This window comes from Haliotis cracherodii, unplaced genomic scaffold, assembly GCF_022045235.1.
Source record: "Haliotis cracherodii isolate W230 unplaced genomic scaffold, xgHalCrac1.p SCAF_2, whole genome shotgun sequence".
NCBI classification, from domain to species: domain Eukaryota; kingdom Metazoa; phylum Mollusca; class Gastropoda; order Lepetellida; family Haliotidae; genus Haliotis; species Haliotis cracherodii.
In genome coordinates this window covers 61,504,515-61,522,516 of record NW_027266275.1, presented here as the reverse complement: position 1 = coordinate 61,522,516, position 18,002 = coordinate 61,504,515, and the positions used below count along the sequence as shown (strand labels likewise).

The 18,002-nt window shown below is 40.6% G+C and overlaps 1 protein-coding gene across 1 annotated transcript; it reads right to left on the bottom strand.

The window, feature by feature from the left end:
• Positions 1 to 18,002, bottom strand: LOC139467986 (protocadherin-15-like). Its single transcript, XM_071249619.1, has 11 exons — positions 17,935 to 18,002; positions 10,389 to 10,445; positions 7,965 to 8,125; positions 7,548 to 7,610; positions 5,214 to 5,297; positions 4,977 to 5,084; positions 4,435 to 4,560; positions 3,685 to 3,846; positions 2,985 to 3,069; positions 1,705 to 1,817; positions 1 to 666 (listed from the first exon to the last, which is right to left on the bottom strand). Exons 1-11 carry the CDS (start codon positions 17,987 to 17,989, stop codon positions 1 to 3), a joined length of 1,680 nt encoding a protein of 559 aa, XP_071105720.1. The 5' UTR covers positions 17,990 to 18,002.

Below are 18,002 nucleotides of genomic sequence, written 5' to 3'. Positions count from 1 at the left end.
TCAAAAGTTCGACACGTTCCGAATGTCGAATCGGACCCTAGACTTCTGTTTGGTTTTTCGGCATTTTTGAAAAGAAAAAAGCTCGTTGACCCTTTTGCGAAAGCGGCTGACGGCCGTGGTGTCCTTGAGGTTGCTCTTGGGGCTGTTTGGGCTGTAGGTTCCGCACTCCTGGGACGTGAATGAAACCGAGGACACATGTGCATCTGACTTGGGCATCGCGAAGGAGATGGCGTCGTCAAAGTCGAGTTCTATGGAGGAGTTTCTGCTGGTCGTGGAGTCCCGGTCGTCCTCGGGGGAGGAGAACATGACGCATGTCGCTGTGTCGGTGGAGTTGTAGGACATGTTGGACGCGGAGTCGCTGGAGACCTTCCTGACTTGAGGTACACAGGATCGGGGCGAGTCTTGGGTCGGCTTGCCTCGGGCGAGTTTGACGAAGATGATCAGCATGCCACACATGATGACGAGGAACACACCGACGGTCGACATGAAGATGGAGAAAGGGATCTTGGCACCCGCGGTGATGTCCACGTCATCGGATGAAAATTTCTGATTGATAGGGATGTCGCGGAGGTCGGGGTGGTAGTTGTTGAAAAAGTTGCCTCTTGCGCGGAGCTGAATCCGGAGGGTGGCTGTCAAGAAGCGCCGATTCTCAGATGACTCTTCAGCCTGAAGCATCACACACATACGCATTTAAGCAGGTTTGAAACTAGAAACTAGAAACTGTATACATCACACCTAGTAGGTACTACTGAAGCATATGAAGATATTAATATTAATTTACATTCTCTGTGGTTTCAAAAAAAGCTTCCGACGTAAAGACTGGCGATTCCATTGACATGTTGTTTTTGTGTCCTTACATACATTTTTTTTAAGGATTGACTGTGGGTTTTTTCGGTTCATTGAGGTATGAATCGAAAAACCGATGTGCAAACTGTATGAATCCGAATAGTGGATTCTTACAAAAGTTTGCACATCGGTTTTTCGATTCATACCTCAATGAACAGAAAAGAATACACAGTTAATGCTTATAATTAAATTCGATAACGTAAAACATGTTTTATCTGCAATAGTTTAATCAAAAACAGTTGTATATATCAAAACAGACAAAAATGACGAGATTGATAAACATTCCAGGAGTAGGAATACATACTGTGGCGTGACATGAATCAGGTAATCGTTTAATTTATGCACATAACTTGACACGCCTACACAGTCAGTAGCCAATCAAATGAAAGTTGAACCGAGGCGAGCGGGGGAAAAACAGGCGAGCGAGCCTGCACGTTTGCTGTTTCATTCATTCTCGGCCTTCGGTTAAAGGGTAGTTTGGACAATGAATATGCATGAAACTCGCTAAATGCCCTGTGCATGACGATACACGTGAGCAGAGAGGGAATTCCCTCGACTGTAATATTGGGATTCCCCGACATTCCGCAGTAATAAAAGTAGTGCGCTTCGGTGGGTGTGGCTTAATTTTTTACATTCATTGGGAAATGAATGCAATAACACGTGACCAATTCAGCTAATCAGAATGCAGAACGTAAATTTAATTATTGGAGTATGATATTTACATTATTAGACTGATATAGGGAAATAGGCGTTTACAAGATTTGGGTTTTTACTGATGAGTTTGTCCTTTTAAAAAATGTTACATTAAACAGTTTCTGGTTGGTAAGACATTCATTTGGAGATGTAACTGGTCTCTACCTTGATGACAATATGGAGTGTATCTATGTTGGGTCGGTGGACAGGTTTAGTCACTTGCAGCTTGCCCTCAGACTCGTCAATGATGAAGTGCTTCTCATAGCTTGGGGGTTTCACTGAAGCCGAGAAGAAACAAAATATTGTAGAATTGTAGCTTCAGTGAGTGAGTTGGGTTTAACGCCGCTTTTAACAGTATTCCAGTTATATCACGGCGTGTCAGCTTAATGTTGGAGGAAAGCCCGAAGGGATGCAGGTCTTAGACGTTTACCACTTCCGTGAAACCCACAAGCACGGGTATGGTGCTGACAAATCTAGACACATAATCGGGGCGAACCGGGATTCGAACCCACTCTCATAGGTTTCTGGCGTGCTCAAGGGACGCAACTCTGCACAGCGAATCGCTGCGCCTTAGACAACAGGGCTACCCGTGGCCCCTATAGCTTCAGACATATAACGCATTGTTAAAGCATTTACCTATGGATAATATCCATAACAAGATTGTTTCCATGTTGTGTTACTGCACACGTTACAACAATACTTGTAGGGAGCATGAAGCATGTGTAAACAATGAATAACACTTCCAGTGACAGACATTGTTTGTTTGTTTGTTGTTTTATGTCGCATTGAGCAATATTCCAGATATATGACGGCGGTCTGTAAATAGTCGATATTGTACCAAACAGAGATTGACGTCATAAACATCGATCTACGCAGCTGGGATACGATGACATCCATCAACCAAGTCATGAACCTGACAACCCGATGCCGTTAGTCGCCTCTTACGACAGTCCTGGGTAGCTGAATTCTAACCAATTCTAACCCGGATCTTCACTGGATTTTTCAAAATTATTAATCGCCGGAGTTGTTAGTGGATAACAACAGACAGTCATACATATCACGCCCTGTAGCTAGTCACGTGATACGTGTATGTGATAGTACGTCGACTCATGCTAGATGTTGGACCCACGTGTCGGGCCCATGAAGATCCTGGGTAGAATAGGTGTTCAGCAACCCATGCTTGTCATAAAAGGCGACTATGCTTGTCCTAAGAGGCGACTATGCTTGTCCTAAGAGGCGACTAACGGGATTGGGTGGTCAGGTCGCTGACTTGGTTGATGCATGTCATCGATGCCAATTGCGTGGAACGATGGTCATGTTGTCAATCACTGGACTGTCTGGTCCATACTTACAAACCTTCCTCATACAGCTGGAATATTGCTGAGTGCAACAAACAACAAACAAATAAACAAACAAACAAACAAAACCCACGGGTCGCGGCTTACCCTTGATGATGGAGTAGGCGATGGTGTAGTTGAGGGAGTCCCGGTCACGTGCCTGGATCTGCCCCGGCCAGATGCTCAACTCACCCTGAGGGAAAGACAGCTGAACTTAGTTTCCGTCAATACTAAATATCACATGTGTTTTAAAACCAACTCCTTACATAATATATCCTTTTGGTCCGTACTTTCGCCAAAACTGTTTTACATTTGAAAATTAAATCGTTGATCAGTCAGATTTTCATCAAAGAGGGAATCCCTATTTTTGTGAGAAAAAAGCAAAAACTCCAGAAAATACACGAAAAAGTTTGCCCCAAGTTTTACACACTAACTACGTTTATAACGAACACGCTTAAAATGAACTGACCTATATATCAAACTTATTTTTTTAGTCCCGACCTTTTGTTGTATATATGCTGTATATATGCTTATACATCATAACTACGGTTATTACGAACTAAAATTAGTGGTCCCTTAGAGTTCGTTATAACCGTAGTTTACTGTACATTTTCACTTGACGATGGATGTTTTGTCCCAAGTTGGTAATACTTTAGTTTCTTATGTCAGCCTTTCTGCTGATAATGTAGGTGGATATTCTGTGATACCCACGTTGGAACATGGTCACAAGGTGTAGGTCACTTGAAGAATAGCATCAAGCTGTGACAAAGACTGCATCACCAAGGTCAGATGAAGACAGGTTCCCTACCTGGAAGGAGGACTCCATGATGGCTTCATACGAGGGCGTGGCACAGTACCCGTCCACCAGGGGGCAGTTTTCGTACAAAAAGGCTGGACCTTGGTCATCAGCGTCCACTACAAACACCTTCAACGTCGTGAACGCCACACGGGGTCGTGGGTAGCCGTCATCCTGTGGGGAGAGGACACAATACAATGAGGGAGTCGGGGTCACCATGGTGGAGAGATCAAATACGTTTACCAAGTTGATCTGCCATTACCCTAATTTCCCCAGGCAAGAGAGTTAACTGAAGTCTAGTTTCCACCCTTGCCAGAAGGTTACGCTGGTTGTTTAAAACCAGTGAGTAAACCTAAAGCTTGACTGTAAGACGGTGAGTTTTTAAAAACATACACACTTCTCTTGTAAATATATTATCCTTTAAATAATTGTCAAAGCAAGAGGATAACCAGCCTAGATTGTCTGTCGAGGCAGATTCCACTTGGCGTAAGGGCAAAATAGCTGTTGAAATTATATGAATGGACCACTGAAAATCAGTAATGACATCCGGTGTTCGCGAAAAGGGTAAGCATCACCTGCTCTACCCGCAGAACCCGCCATTCATACAATTTGTATAATAAAGTATTTATTGCCTGACGCAGTACATTATAACCATCAGACCATGCATCACAGCTGGAATGAAAAATATCTTAAATATATGACCACGAATATACATGTGCTCATTATTTAATCGCGGTTCCTCGAGGAGGATGCATCACTGACCTGGACAGAGATGTTGAGCATGTAGTAGGCGGTCTCTGCGTCCTCCATGACGTCGAAGTCCAGCTTCCTCTGCAGGATGACCTCCTGACCAGACTTAGACATAGTGAAGAACTTGCTTCCGTCAACCTGGGTGCAGAGGAAATCAGTTACAGAGAGGGTTTGTTACGAAGTATTCATGTCATTTACAAAGCCTAAGATGAAAGCTATGTGCGCTGACTGTGCCCTGATGGGGGAGAATGTATTTTGATTAAAAAAAATCACGCACAAGCCATAGTACTGACATCAATAAACTAAAGGAGTCCTAAATTTAGGTAAGACTTCATCACACTGATTCCAGCACAGGGTTATTCACGGATATTACGACGTTTCTGAGAAATGAGTCAATGATGAAATGGTCAAAAGTCATTGCCTTGGTCAGAGAACGCTGACAATACATTTATGATATTCTGGAACAATGACAGCTTTAAAATATTTAATGGTTTAATACAAGGCATTTGGAGAATGAATCTTTTCATCACCTCCACGAATAGGCTTATCCTTACCCTGCTATCAAAATACGGCAAGATCTTAAACGCTGACACCATCCCCGTGATGTCGGGGTCGACTGCTTTGCCTCTAAGGTTGAATACGCTGCTGCCAATGGACGTCATCTGGAAAAAGAGACCACATGTCCAATTACTGTTGTCATGATGTGTATTTGTTGAGACCTCATTATGTATATGGCATGTATGTTCACTAGTACATGTTAAGAGATAGGAGGAAGAGATTGGCAAACTTACCTCATTCATGTCGGTGACGAAGGGGCCCCCTCTGAAGTACGGATCATTATCGTTGATGTCCAAGATGACAATCTCTTGCTTAAACTGAAGGTTATCTCATGGTGTTAGTCTCAAATAAAACAGTATAACTTTGGGAGATTTTAAACAATAAAGGAATTATGTTGGACTGCTACCGCAGGTCCAATAATGTGAATATTCTTATTCATGTCTGTGGTAAACACCCCCACATAGCTACCGGTTCAACATGCTGAACGAAAGTATCATAGTAACTTAATGATGATCCGACACAAAAATGTCTTGTTTCATATCAACTACAGACCCTATTATATGGTTTGTATTATTTTTGGCATGATAAATTAAATTGCACCTCCGCCATTTTGACATTCCTTTCCTTTTTTGCAGTTGCACTTTTTCATATATCTTTTGATAACGACTAACAAGGTGTTCAGTGCTTTTGCAAATCAGGAAAGACTGTTGGTTTTAAAGCCTTAAAGGGACGTTTTGGTACAATTGTGATTTTAAAATGATGTGATTGAGGAATCGAAATTCGACCCTCCTACTATTGTTTCATTCTATTGTCAGAAACAAGAGTGTATTTGCGCGGCTGTACTTTGTCAACATTCTGTTGGCGTCCTCTATCATCATCAACCTGATGCTGCTGACGAGCAGGTGCAGGATGTGAACCGGGATGAAACTCAAACATGTCACCACGTGTTACATCGACGCCAGTGCAGATGTAGGGCACTTAGCTGTGGCAGTCCATGCAAGTTGTGTTGTCATTCTGACGCCACCTTGGTTGTTTGTTTTGTTGTAATTCAATCTAGAAGTTACAGAGTACCCTAATTACACAGGCAATGCTTCATATGGCAAGTGTTACGACATGAAGACACAGCCTTGAAATTAGTATAGTCTTCCGTTTATAGACGAATGGCCGAGCTTGTCTGGATATAAAAAGTCCTTGTGTAGCAGGCTATTACAGGAGTGATGAGTGATTCACAGAGTGACTACTACAAATCATCCCTGATCATGTGCTTATACGTGTGTGTGTGTGTGTGTGTGTGTGTGTGTGTGTGTGTGTGTGTGTGTGTGTGTGTGTGTGTGTGTGTGTGTGTGTGTGTGTGTGTGTGTGTGTGACCAATGTGTGGTGAGATAAGCACACCAATATAAACACTATCAAACTGTATACAGTTATAGCGCAGTACGATTATTCCATGTATAAAGACCGGTACAGCGGATATGCACATGCTTAGTGGGACAAACTCATTTCAACACATTCATATTCCGTGTTGGGTAATGCAGTTTCCATATATACCATTCATCAACATTGAGCAAGATACGATTGATTGTTCTATTGTTCTCAACACTTCTTTAAGAAAGATTTGTTGGTAAAACAATTATAAAAAAAACCTTATTTCTTAACAACTCCAGTATAAATTCACGACTGTAAACACACACAGATGGTGAGAGAGAGTGAGAGAGAGAGAAAGAAAAGGGGAGAGAGAGAGGGAGAGAGAGAAACACAAACAGCACAAACGCACAAACGCTAAACACACACACGCCACCACCATCACACCACACCACACCACACCACACCACACAACACAACACACCATGACTCCGAAACCTCGTAGCCTCACATTTGAATGGAAAAAGTCGAACATTTTAGAGTCGGGTCAATTTTAGGCTCTGTCGGTGACGAGAAACAATAACAAACAAACGGCCTAGTAAACAAACTGAGCGCACAAGCACAAAGTCTGCAAACATCAATGACTTGCAACAGTTGTGCCGTACGAACCATACACTCTCATGAACGAAGAAACAGTCGAGTCTTTGGAATTCAATTATAAGCGCACAAATGACACCAGTTTCATTAAACACATAACGATGTCTCTATAATTGAATGAATGTAGTGTACTCCTTATCCATTTAAAGAATTTTTAACAGAGTAATTGATTTGTGATAAACAATACAAGGGAACAGCAAATAGGCAGATGGAACACGATCGAGGGAATAGACAAAACACACGTGATCATGTTGGTGCGTCGGCTAATTACGGTAGTCTCCGACTATCTTCGGTCTGGAAGTCGGGAATCATGCTTCCCCAGACATGCTTCCCCAGACATGATTAAATGGACACCTATCTGCTCGGTTTGACGTGTACCAAATTTCACTCACATATTCACCTGATATTACATTATTATTAATAAACACCTGTCTAGATTGTCTTGTGAAGATTTTGTAACAAAACCAATTATTTTGGTACAACATAGACAATAAAATTATTATTTTAATATTTCGTTCTGACGACGTATTGCACATGTATGATGTACTCACGATATGCTTCCAGCCCTTGAACATACACTCCAGTGTGAAAGGGAGAGAATTGCGTCGGGATGACTGAAACAGTAATGGCTGGATCGTGAATACATGATGAGAATGTGAGAACGTTAAATAACCACTGTGATATGTCACGGGTTCACATTACATGACTATAAGTCGAGATATGCACGCCTTGCAGTATATGATACTCACACATGGCACAAGCGGGTTTTCGGTTACATTTATAGGTCTAAAACCGTGATGAGTTCCAAGCAGTACGAACATATTGCAACTCCCTTCTTAATATATGTTCAGTATTCATGTGTTAGGCAGATTAATCCCTTACAAAAATACACAATTTAATCTTGCAAACCATCACATCGTCAAATAATATTCTTAGAGCGTACAACAGATTTTCTGCAAATGTCCTACCGTCGAAGTCCCATTGTTGATTTCTTCTAAATCCGGGGACTTGAGGAACGTAAAGATAACCGTCCGGGGGTCGGTGCTGAGTCCGATGTACCCCTCCGGTCCGTCCTCCCGGAACGCCCATTTCTCCCCGTCCTCTCGGATAATCTGCATGATCATAGTCCCTAGGGAAAAGATGCACCGGTGAAGGAATGTCAATGACACTTGTGTTCTGATCAAATAGAACTGCCACGTAATTCCTGCATGGCAGTCCGTAGCGCACGTGTTGATCGGATTTCGCATGATATATTGATATATGTGAGTGAGTGAGTATGGTTTTACGCCGCTTTTAGCAATATTCCAGCAATATCACGGCGGAGGACACCAGAAATGGGCTTCACACATTGTACCCATGTCGGGAATCGAACCCTGGTCTTCGGCGTGACGAGCGAACGCTTTAACCACTAGGCTATCCGACCGCCCCTATTGATATATGTATCTTGACATAATACGTCGAATGTTAACAGTTAAGCTAAGTACAGGTAACTGTACACCTCACGTGCGCATTGGGATAATGTCAGACAGGCATGAAAGAGTGATTGGGTTGGCTTCAGCACTACCTGGCCCAGGATTGCTGCAATATTTGGTAAACTTAGCGTGAGGCAATCGTAAAGTTACTACTCTTATGGACCCTCAGCCACGGGTTTTGTTTTGACACACCCAGGAACCTAATCGGGCAAATCTGGGATTGTAACTCAACGGATCCTAAAAGCTAAATGATGCAAAGCTGGACAAACCCTTTAACCACCAGCCCACGTGTACGCCTTCTCAGACAGGAACACGTCAGAAGGACTGCAGCAAATAGAGACACACACCATGGCCAGGTATAAGACGATCTAACTTCTAGACTTTAACACATAATATTAATCAATCAGGGCGAATTTAGGACTCGAACCCATGCCCAATAGATTCGTAAAGAACAGGATGCACATCTGCAACTTGGCCAACTGGTCCTGGTCTTAAGACACCATTGGGGCGTGTGCGAAGGAAGGAGAGGGTTGGTCCGCCGTAGCTTAGACGTGTATCAGTAGCCGGACAGTGAGATTCGTGTAAAGATTGTCAAGTGGTCAACAGCTGACATTGCATGAATTAGGGCAGTGTTAGTGGTCAGTTTGTCCGGGGATGGTGTGTGTGGTGTGAACATTCAACACCTGGGCGGTAAAGCTGATTCAGGAGAGAGCTTTGATTTCAATATTGTTTTAAGAGGTTGCATGTTTGGATAATACAAAGGTTGTTTAAAGGGAGAACTGGCAAAGTCGTGGGTAGTGCTGAACAAACTTTCAGAAAGGGCATTTAAGATTCTGAATTTCGTAATGTGAATTCAACGGTAACATAGATTTTGTTTGTTTGTTGTTTGGCGACGCCCTCAGCAATATTTCAGTTATGTTGGCGGTCTTTAAATTATCTGGACGAGATACTCCTGTGATTGACATCACAAACATCGATCAACGCAGTTGGTTTACGATGACATGCATCAACCAAGTCAGCGAGCCTGACCACCCAATCCCGTTAGTCGCCTCTTACGACAAGCATGGGTTATTGAAGACTTATTGTAACCCGGATCTTCACGGGTAGGTAACACAGAAATTATGAAATGATAAACTTGAGTACAGAATAATGAATATGAACAGTTGTGAGAGTATGGTATAGATATTGTCATGACATTTAATGCAACACAACACGTGCGGTAATCGGTAAAGTATTTTGTAGTCGGCGATATTGAATCGAGAGAGTAATTTGCCATAACACGATAACCTTCGTATCAACAGTCGTTAAACTGGCCTTGACATTCCATTTTGCTTTCATGAGAACTCATTAAACAACGGATAGGTAAAATGTGTTGAACCGCAAACGAATTATATTTGAAAGAACTCTAACACTGTATCAAGTTTAAACTAGGCCATGTGGGTGAAGACGCTACAAGAACAGAATACAGGGAATGTTGTCTAGAAGAAACAGTAAACACTAATTGACACACAAAACATAGGTTTTTTTAATTATGAAAAAAGTAATATTTGTAGATATTTCTGATAATGTTTATTAATAATTCGGTCAGTTTGACCCAAGACGGTTTTTTTCGCCCTACCTACACGTGTCATTTGTGTACATGATAGAGGTCGGTTTAAATGAAATCTCATTGTCTACCTGATGCCGACTTGACAACAAAAACACAAAATAAACAGTTGACAGAACCACGCTTAAAACAACAAAACATTGCAGACACACCTTGATCCTTCTGAACAAACATCTCATTAACGTAGAACTCTAGCCTTCTAACCGCACGTGGCCGTTTTGGGTATTGAAGCAATGACGTTAGACGAAGCATTTCGGGTCCTACCCACGTGTATTTCGGAACCATTAATACCCCACTAATCCTTATTATCTTACCTGGCGGGACCTCCTCGTTGAAGGATAAGATCGTGGAGTTCACAGCACATGCTGATTCTGAAAGAGACATTACGTTTGTAGTAAGTTCCGTCAAACATGGCGTGGCAGACATGTTTGTCCACGTGCCTACTAGGGGGCGCCGTAAATATGCTATGACTTGGGTCTTTGTTTTAGAATTACCCACAGCAAGTCAGCGACCAGATAAGCAGAGAGTGTTGACCGTCCGACAACGTTACAAAGTAGTCATCGTGGCCTGTTAGCTTTGTAGTGCACAGTGGTGTAAGGTCGACAGTGGCCGGTCTGTTCACACAATTAGCAAGTCGTGTCAAGAAATTACGAGAACTTGAACCTTTGTACAGGCGGGTTGTACTTGGCCGTGGAACGTGGCAACGCTATGTCAAGTGTAGATCTAGAGTCAGTGACTCAGTACAACACGTGAGTCGTGTAGGGAAACACAATGTTCAAATCATGAGAACCACAAAGATTTATTCTCAAACCAATGTTTGTATAAAGTACTCAAACACAATTATTCTTTAAACGCGGTATTTGGAACATTTAGAAATAAAGCGACAAAACCCTTTCCATATTCAATAGAAATCTCTTCAAAAAGCGATTTACGATTCCGACTATATCATGAGCATATGTTTATGAATCACTATCAAATAGTAATGATACCAGGTGTTCGCGAAAAGGTGAGCGTCCTGCCCCACCGGGGGCACCCGTCACACACAAAATGTGAACATTCTAACATACATTCACATGAACGAATCGCATACATAATACATTGTAAAGGAATTACGTCGGTGTATCAATAGTGTCATGGACATAAAATTCGGTCGAGTTTCTCACAGTGCCTCATTGCAGGATTGGGTCATGGAAAGAATGCAATACCTGCAGTTAATGAAGCTCTGCACGTTAACATTCATCCTTGATTCAAGCAAAAATGTCCATAACACACAAACAGAGCAAGAACCCATTTATTACATGAAGATAAAAGAATTCATGCCTTTTGGGTTTTTATCTTTTATTTCCACTGAAATCACAATTGTTTGTGACAAGTGTTACAATTGTTTGTTACGTCATCGTGATGACGTATGGAATTCCTGCCAGTGGTTGTAGTATATCAACATTTGGTAGGATCATTCATCAAAAAGTGTTTCACGTCATACCTGAAGTATACACTGTGTTTAGCAGGATCTGCTTCACACAGGGGAACAATCTGGTCGAACATGTGGTCTAAGTGCTTCCATCCCCTTGACAGGCAAGGCACGCAACTAAATGTATTTGGTGGCACTTAGCAGTTGGACGAACATTACACGGGAGATTTTTAAGGATTTCAACTTCTTTCGGGATGGTTGAAGCCATCTTTCAGGCTAATTCTGACCCTTTCATCTTGCATAAGATGAACGAATTAGCATCATACCGTCGACAACATTGGCCATTGCTGAGTTTTCACCGTATTGGCAACGACTGCATGTTACGGGGTCTTGCATGCGCATTGGTAAAGACAGGTGCACGGCACTAATATAATCGAAACAAATAGAATGGTCTGTTGTGTACCCACATGGAATCAACTGCCGTCCCAGTCACTGCCGAGATTCTCTGAAGTAGCATTTGTCACATTGCATGAAGTTTTGTATTTGCTGGTGTTTAGAAGATATTGAAAATACATGCACACAAAGCTATTTTATCGGTTCCTTTCTTTCAAGTTTTGCCTTCTTAAGACTTGGAGCTTGATGTGCAGTGTTATTTATTTCTTCACTAATCCAGCAGTATATCATATCAACATTGAATATACTAAGAATCTGAATAATGTTCCACTGATGAATAAAGGCATTGAAATATATTGATAGTAAAGTATAACTGCCAACTTAATTTTTCCACAAAAAGAAACAAGGCATTCTATTTCAAATGCTATTGGTTCGAGAATGCAGACATTTAGGGGTGAGAGCCCCGGTAATGGGTTTACAATTACGATGTTCTTCGTGATAATGTATATCACATGGGGTGTTCGTAGAGGGGAATGTCCGAGTAACTCTCCATTCCTTAAAAATAATGGAGCAGGGGCCTATTATTTTTAAGGAATGGAGAGTAACGAGGATATTCCCCTACTTAAAACTCATCCCTACTTTTACACTTTGACAAAATATTCTGTAGTTGAAAATATTTGAAAAATTCAAATGCTGCTTCAAGATAATGTACAGTTGACAAGCAACTCTCCATTCCTGAAAAATAATGGAGCGTTCAAACAATAGAATGACGTCACAGATGTGTTTTAATTACAGAAATCGTTATGGTAAATACGCCATCTCCAGCTAGCAAAGTAGACTTAAATGCTGCATTGCTATTTTAATGGGGTTTTTTTTTTTAATAAAACAGTTAAAGAACACTTCAGAAACTTACATATGATATATTATTTGACATTTGAAACAGTGAAGTTTATAGCATGTTTGAGTGTTTGCTGTTGCTGAAAAGCGTCTCGTCATTGTAATTAGTATACATAATCCAGGTACGGACTCCACCCGAGAGTAATTCCATTACCCCATGCATTAAGATAAGGATGCTTTTTTTCAGTCAGCGTCCATACATTTATTGTCACAGAGTCTCACATGCGTGCGGTGTAAAGGCATATATACATACATGTTCAGCCATTTATATATATTTGAAATCTGTCACTATGTCTATTAAGAAATTTTTCGTTTCGGTGTAATGTTTAGTTTTGTTAAAAGCCTTGAGCCGAGTTTGTTCCTCCGGAGGAAACAATACACATTCTCTCATAACCTACACTCAAACGTCACGGTACAGATTAAAACTTCCTTCCTATTTGTTGTTAGTTTGCTTAAAGACATTCATCATACAAGCCGAAACTCTAACACCAAATGATGAAGCACAGGAGTAAATATTTATAAAAACAAAAACGCGCTAAAAATCCACTGCCAAAATTTGACACAAAAAATCCATCCTATAACTATGACAGGTAGCTATGACGTCACCAATACCGCCCCAACACTGCTGGGATTGAACAATGAGGGAAGCACACCAGAATTTGATAGCTAAAAAATGTACACTTAAAATTTGATGTTTGCGTTCGATATGAGTAATCTCTTTGTGCAATAGCCGGCGTAATGTCTCGCATACATGATGATGACGAGGATGTGTATCAGCGCAGCCCGGGCTGCGAAACGGATGTTGCAGCACAGCCTTCACCTCTCTGATTAAACCGTAGAAAATCGAAGATGAAATAAAAACGTTTGCGTGTTGAAATCATCAAGAATGTTCTGTGTTTGTATTTTAAGATAGTTTGATAAGGCATACACAATTGAAGACCTTGGCACAATCAAACTCAACGAAGTGTAAATACAAATACAAATAGTTTCCACGTTTCGTTGTTTACTTTGTAAATTGATCGAAAAATGCAGTCACATTTGGAGACGTTTTGTAGCGTATTGCAAGAAGATTGGGAGCGGACAACAAGCAAACATTGTGTGATCACTGCCGGAGGTAGGGGGAGACAACTCGGGAATCAAACAAGGAACTTGGATACAGTTATCACCGACACAATCGATATGAAATCTCTGTATTTGATATGGTCCTTCCCTTATTTGTAATGAGATGGAATCGGTGTTTGGTTTAAGATCATATCACTATTTAACCTGTCCAATCTGGCATGATCAAAGCTTTGTGAAAGCTAAGTTTAGAAAACGTAAACATAATCCAATACAACCGGCTGAAGGTCATTGGTGAATAAACAACGAACATGCTATATATATGTGTTATGTGTGCATTATGAATTATAGCAATAAATATCTCGAAGATGGAAAGCCGGTGATTTAGGCACATTGGCAGGGAAGCACGAAAAGGAAACAGAAAATTATCTGATTTTGGCATAGGCGTTGTCAGCTATAAAATGAAGAAATATTTACTGCAATGGGGAGAGAAGAAGAAGGAGAAGAAGAAGAAGAAGATAGGAGGTAGTTATTCGGTATCAAAGGCCGCATAGCCAAGAGTCCACTACATGAGATAAACCTTTTGTACATGGACAATGTTACACTATTTCAATACAATATTTATGATACATTATACATTATTATTTTTAAATATATAGCAATATTTTAGGGAGATAGGTTTGTTCTGCGAAAGGCTTCATTCAGTAGGTTCGTGGTGTCATCTATAATCATATCAAGGAATAAGTATTTGTTTAAAAAAATATTTTTCAACAATCATAAAATGTGATTGTTGGGTTTGTTATTGTCATTGTGGCATATGCCATTCCAAACAGAGTCTGTGGCCACCCGATTCTTTCATCTTACTATAGTTTATCTGACATGCCATACACTAGTATCACATTTTGGCCTACTTGGAGCTTTGAGTTCATTGTCAGCAGTTGCACAGGAAAGGAAGCTTCGGCTAAACGTGTAAAAATGTTACTGTCTTTTTACTTTCTCGGTACACTCAAACCTGTATTTGTTCCAAAATATTTCAAAAAGATTTGGCATTGATTTGGGTCAGACTTCGTGTGAAAACTAAACAGATGTATTCGTTACATAGATATAATTTATGTATTCGTAACATAGATGTATTCGTTACATAGATATATGTATTCGTTACATAGATGAATTCGTTACATAGATAGATGTATTCGTTACATAAATGAATTCGTTACATAGATAGATGTATTCGTTACATAGATAGATGTATTAGTAACATAGATGTGTTCGTTACATAGATAGATGTATTCGTTACACAAATGTGTTCGTTTTTAGTAATTGATCGCTTTGATCTCACCCGTTTAAAAGTGACTTGAGTTGAGGAGACTAAAACTAATTGAACTAAAACAGTTAATAAACCATAGAAATGTTCAGTTATTTATACATGTTTACAAACTGAATGAATGAAGACAGTGACTGTGCCACATATTAATGCAGATAAGGTGTGATGCAAACGGATTGCAATGATGAATCCAGGGGTATGTGGGAGTATGTGCTGTTTTGCTTGTTTGCCGCAATATTTCAGTTATGTGACGGCGGTCTGTAAATAATCGAGTCTGGACTAGACAATCTAGTGATAAACATCATGAACACCAATCCACACACTTGGGATACGATGACATGCATCAACCAAGTTAGCGAGCCTGACCACCTGATCCCGTTAGTCGCCTCTTACGACAAGCATAGTCGCCTTTTACGGCAAGCATGGGTTGCTGAAGACCTATTCTTCCCCGGATCTTCTCGGGTCTATGTGGGACTATGTGTGCATGGTCTATATATGGAAAATATAAGCGACAAAACCCTCTCCATAGAGATCTCTGCGAAAAGCAGAGTCGACTGTACGATTCCGACTATATCACAGGCACATGTCTACCATACATTTGAAAGCTTTACTGAGGCCTTGATAGTTGTACCCTTAACCAAACAACTTCTGAGCAACAGTCGTATGACGCTCTTTGACATCTTGGTAGAAAGAGCATGCTCAGTTGTATCTCAAAAGTTGTGAGATGTAGACACCAAGGGCTGGAACTGAAGGAATATTGCTCGACATTAAGGGAAAGTTGACTATTGGAAAGTTGAAGTCATCCCCCTTGTCATACAGTCTTGTGTAGACATCTCTACCATTTACCACATTACACAGAGTATGTGTCGAGTTTAAATACTGTATAACATTGTCATTGTCAATCTTTTATACTATTTGAATGATATCTACACACTGATCTATGCATGTGTTTTAAGTGACTCTGAGGCATCAGGTCAGTCAACAGATAAAAGTAATATCGTCCTAATAATTGTCCTTTATTTGCCAAATGATTCATTAATAACCCCGAAGAAATGAAGCACCAATCCATTTTTTTCATCTTGATATATCCTGAGTTCCTCGTACCTATCGGAAAGATGTATATGTAACACTGACACCGCAGATACACAAACACCGTGTGTTTCTCCAGATGGTCGCAAGAACTGGGTCATGTGATGTGATGCAAGGAGTGAATGAGCTTTTGACATTATTCCAGTTATATCGCGGCGTGTCAGCTTAATGTGTGAGGAAAGCTCGAAGTGATGCAGGTCTCAGACGTTTACCACTTCGGTGAAACCCACGAACACGGGTATGGTGCTGACAAACCTAGAAACATAATCGGGGCGAACCGGGATTCGAACCCACAATCATCGTTTTCTGGCGTGCCCAAGGGACGCAACTCTGCACAGCGAATCGCTGCGCCTTAGACAACTGGGCCACCCGTGCCCCCTATGATGCAAGGAAGCAGCGGGAGCAATTGAAAGAACAGTCGAATAACTATCAACAATCACTAATAGTATAACAGATCAACAATAGTCGATTAGGGTTTCTGTAATTCATTAAGCGTGTCATTTCTCATTCAAAATCCTATCGTCTGAAATGTAATACACACGATACGATTGATAACAATGACTTTTCTGTTTAGAAATATGCTGTTACCTGTGCTTACCTTTTGTTCAGGTGTGTATACATGTATCTGGATATTTGTTATTTTTAATTACTACGAATTAGGATTTATATGCAACTATACCCATGTACAGTGTATATGAATGTTGCAACAGATTACGGTCTTGTCTTAACTACTGGTGAAATAGGAATTGTGTCAACACTAATGCAGGACCTATCTCCATGTACAAATGACTCTCTGTCTGCATCTCAATCATATATGTTTTATGAATAGGCAGACTCAGTGTGTACGTTACATTGATCACCTCAGAGCAGTCATACTGGGAGATTATATGAACGCCGAAGATCGGTCACAAGAAGTGGAACGAAAAAATGAAGAGAAATTCCAAACACCTCCACGCACGAATCATTGTCAATCGACAGCGATGACACAGTGTGTCCACAAGCCGGTTGAGATTAGAGATAACAGAATATTTTGAAAGTTACAATTTGCTGTCATTGATAAATACTCACATCTCACATTTTGGATATCGCCTAACTAGAAATGTAATACTTTATTTGTATTAGAAATATGCTATCTTTGCTCTTATGCTTCTGGTTGAGTTTTATGTCTTCGAGAACAGATCACTTTTCAGCGGTGGGCGGCTTTTTAAAACCGACATGTGTTTTGTATCCATTTCATGTTTTTGGTGTTTATGCTTTGGTAAACCAGCACTGGATTTGATTTTTGTTAATAATATTTTCAGGAATTCGTCACCCAAGTGGGTTGATTTGGAATCATATGTAAATTTTGATTTGGGTTGTCTTTCTGACAATGTCATAAGAATTGATCACGGTGAAGGTATGATATACACGACTGATGGTTTTCCTCTCTGTTCTTATATCAGATCAAAGTTAATCAAATATCCAGTTTCAGATATGACAGATTCGAAGGGCGACTTCTACTCACTTTGTAATTAATACCTACATTTTTAATAAACATACAGTTGAACTACAAATTCACTGGATAGGTTTCACTCTTTACAGAACATCCTAGCTGTTTAAATGCACACGTAATGTCTACTTCTTTGAACATGGTTATCAGTTTAAAACAAAATGACCCATATACTAAACACATTGGCAGTACACTTACCTGTTGTAGGAAGAACAGTCGTCACTAGAACGAGGACCACAAAGATGACGTCCATGACGCTGTCAGAC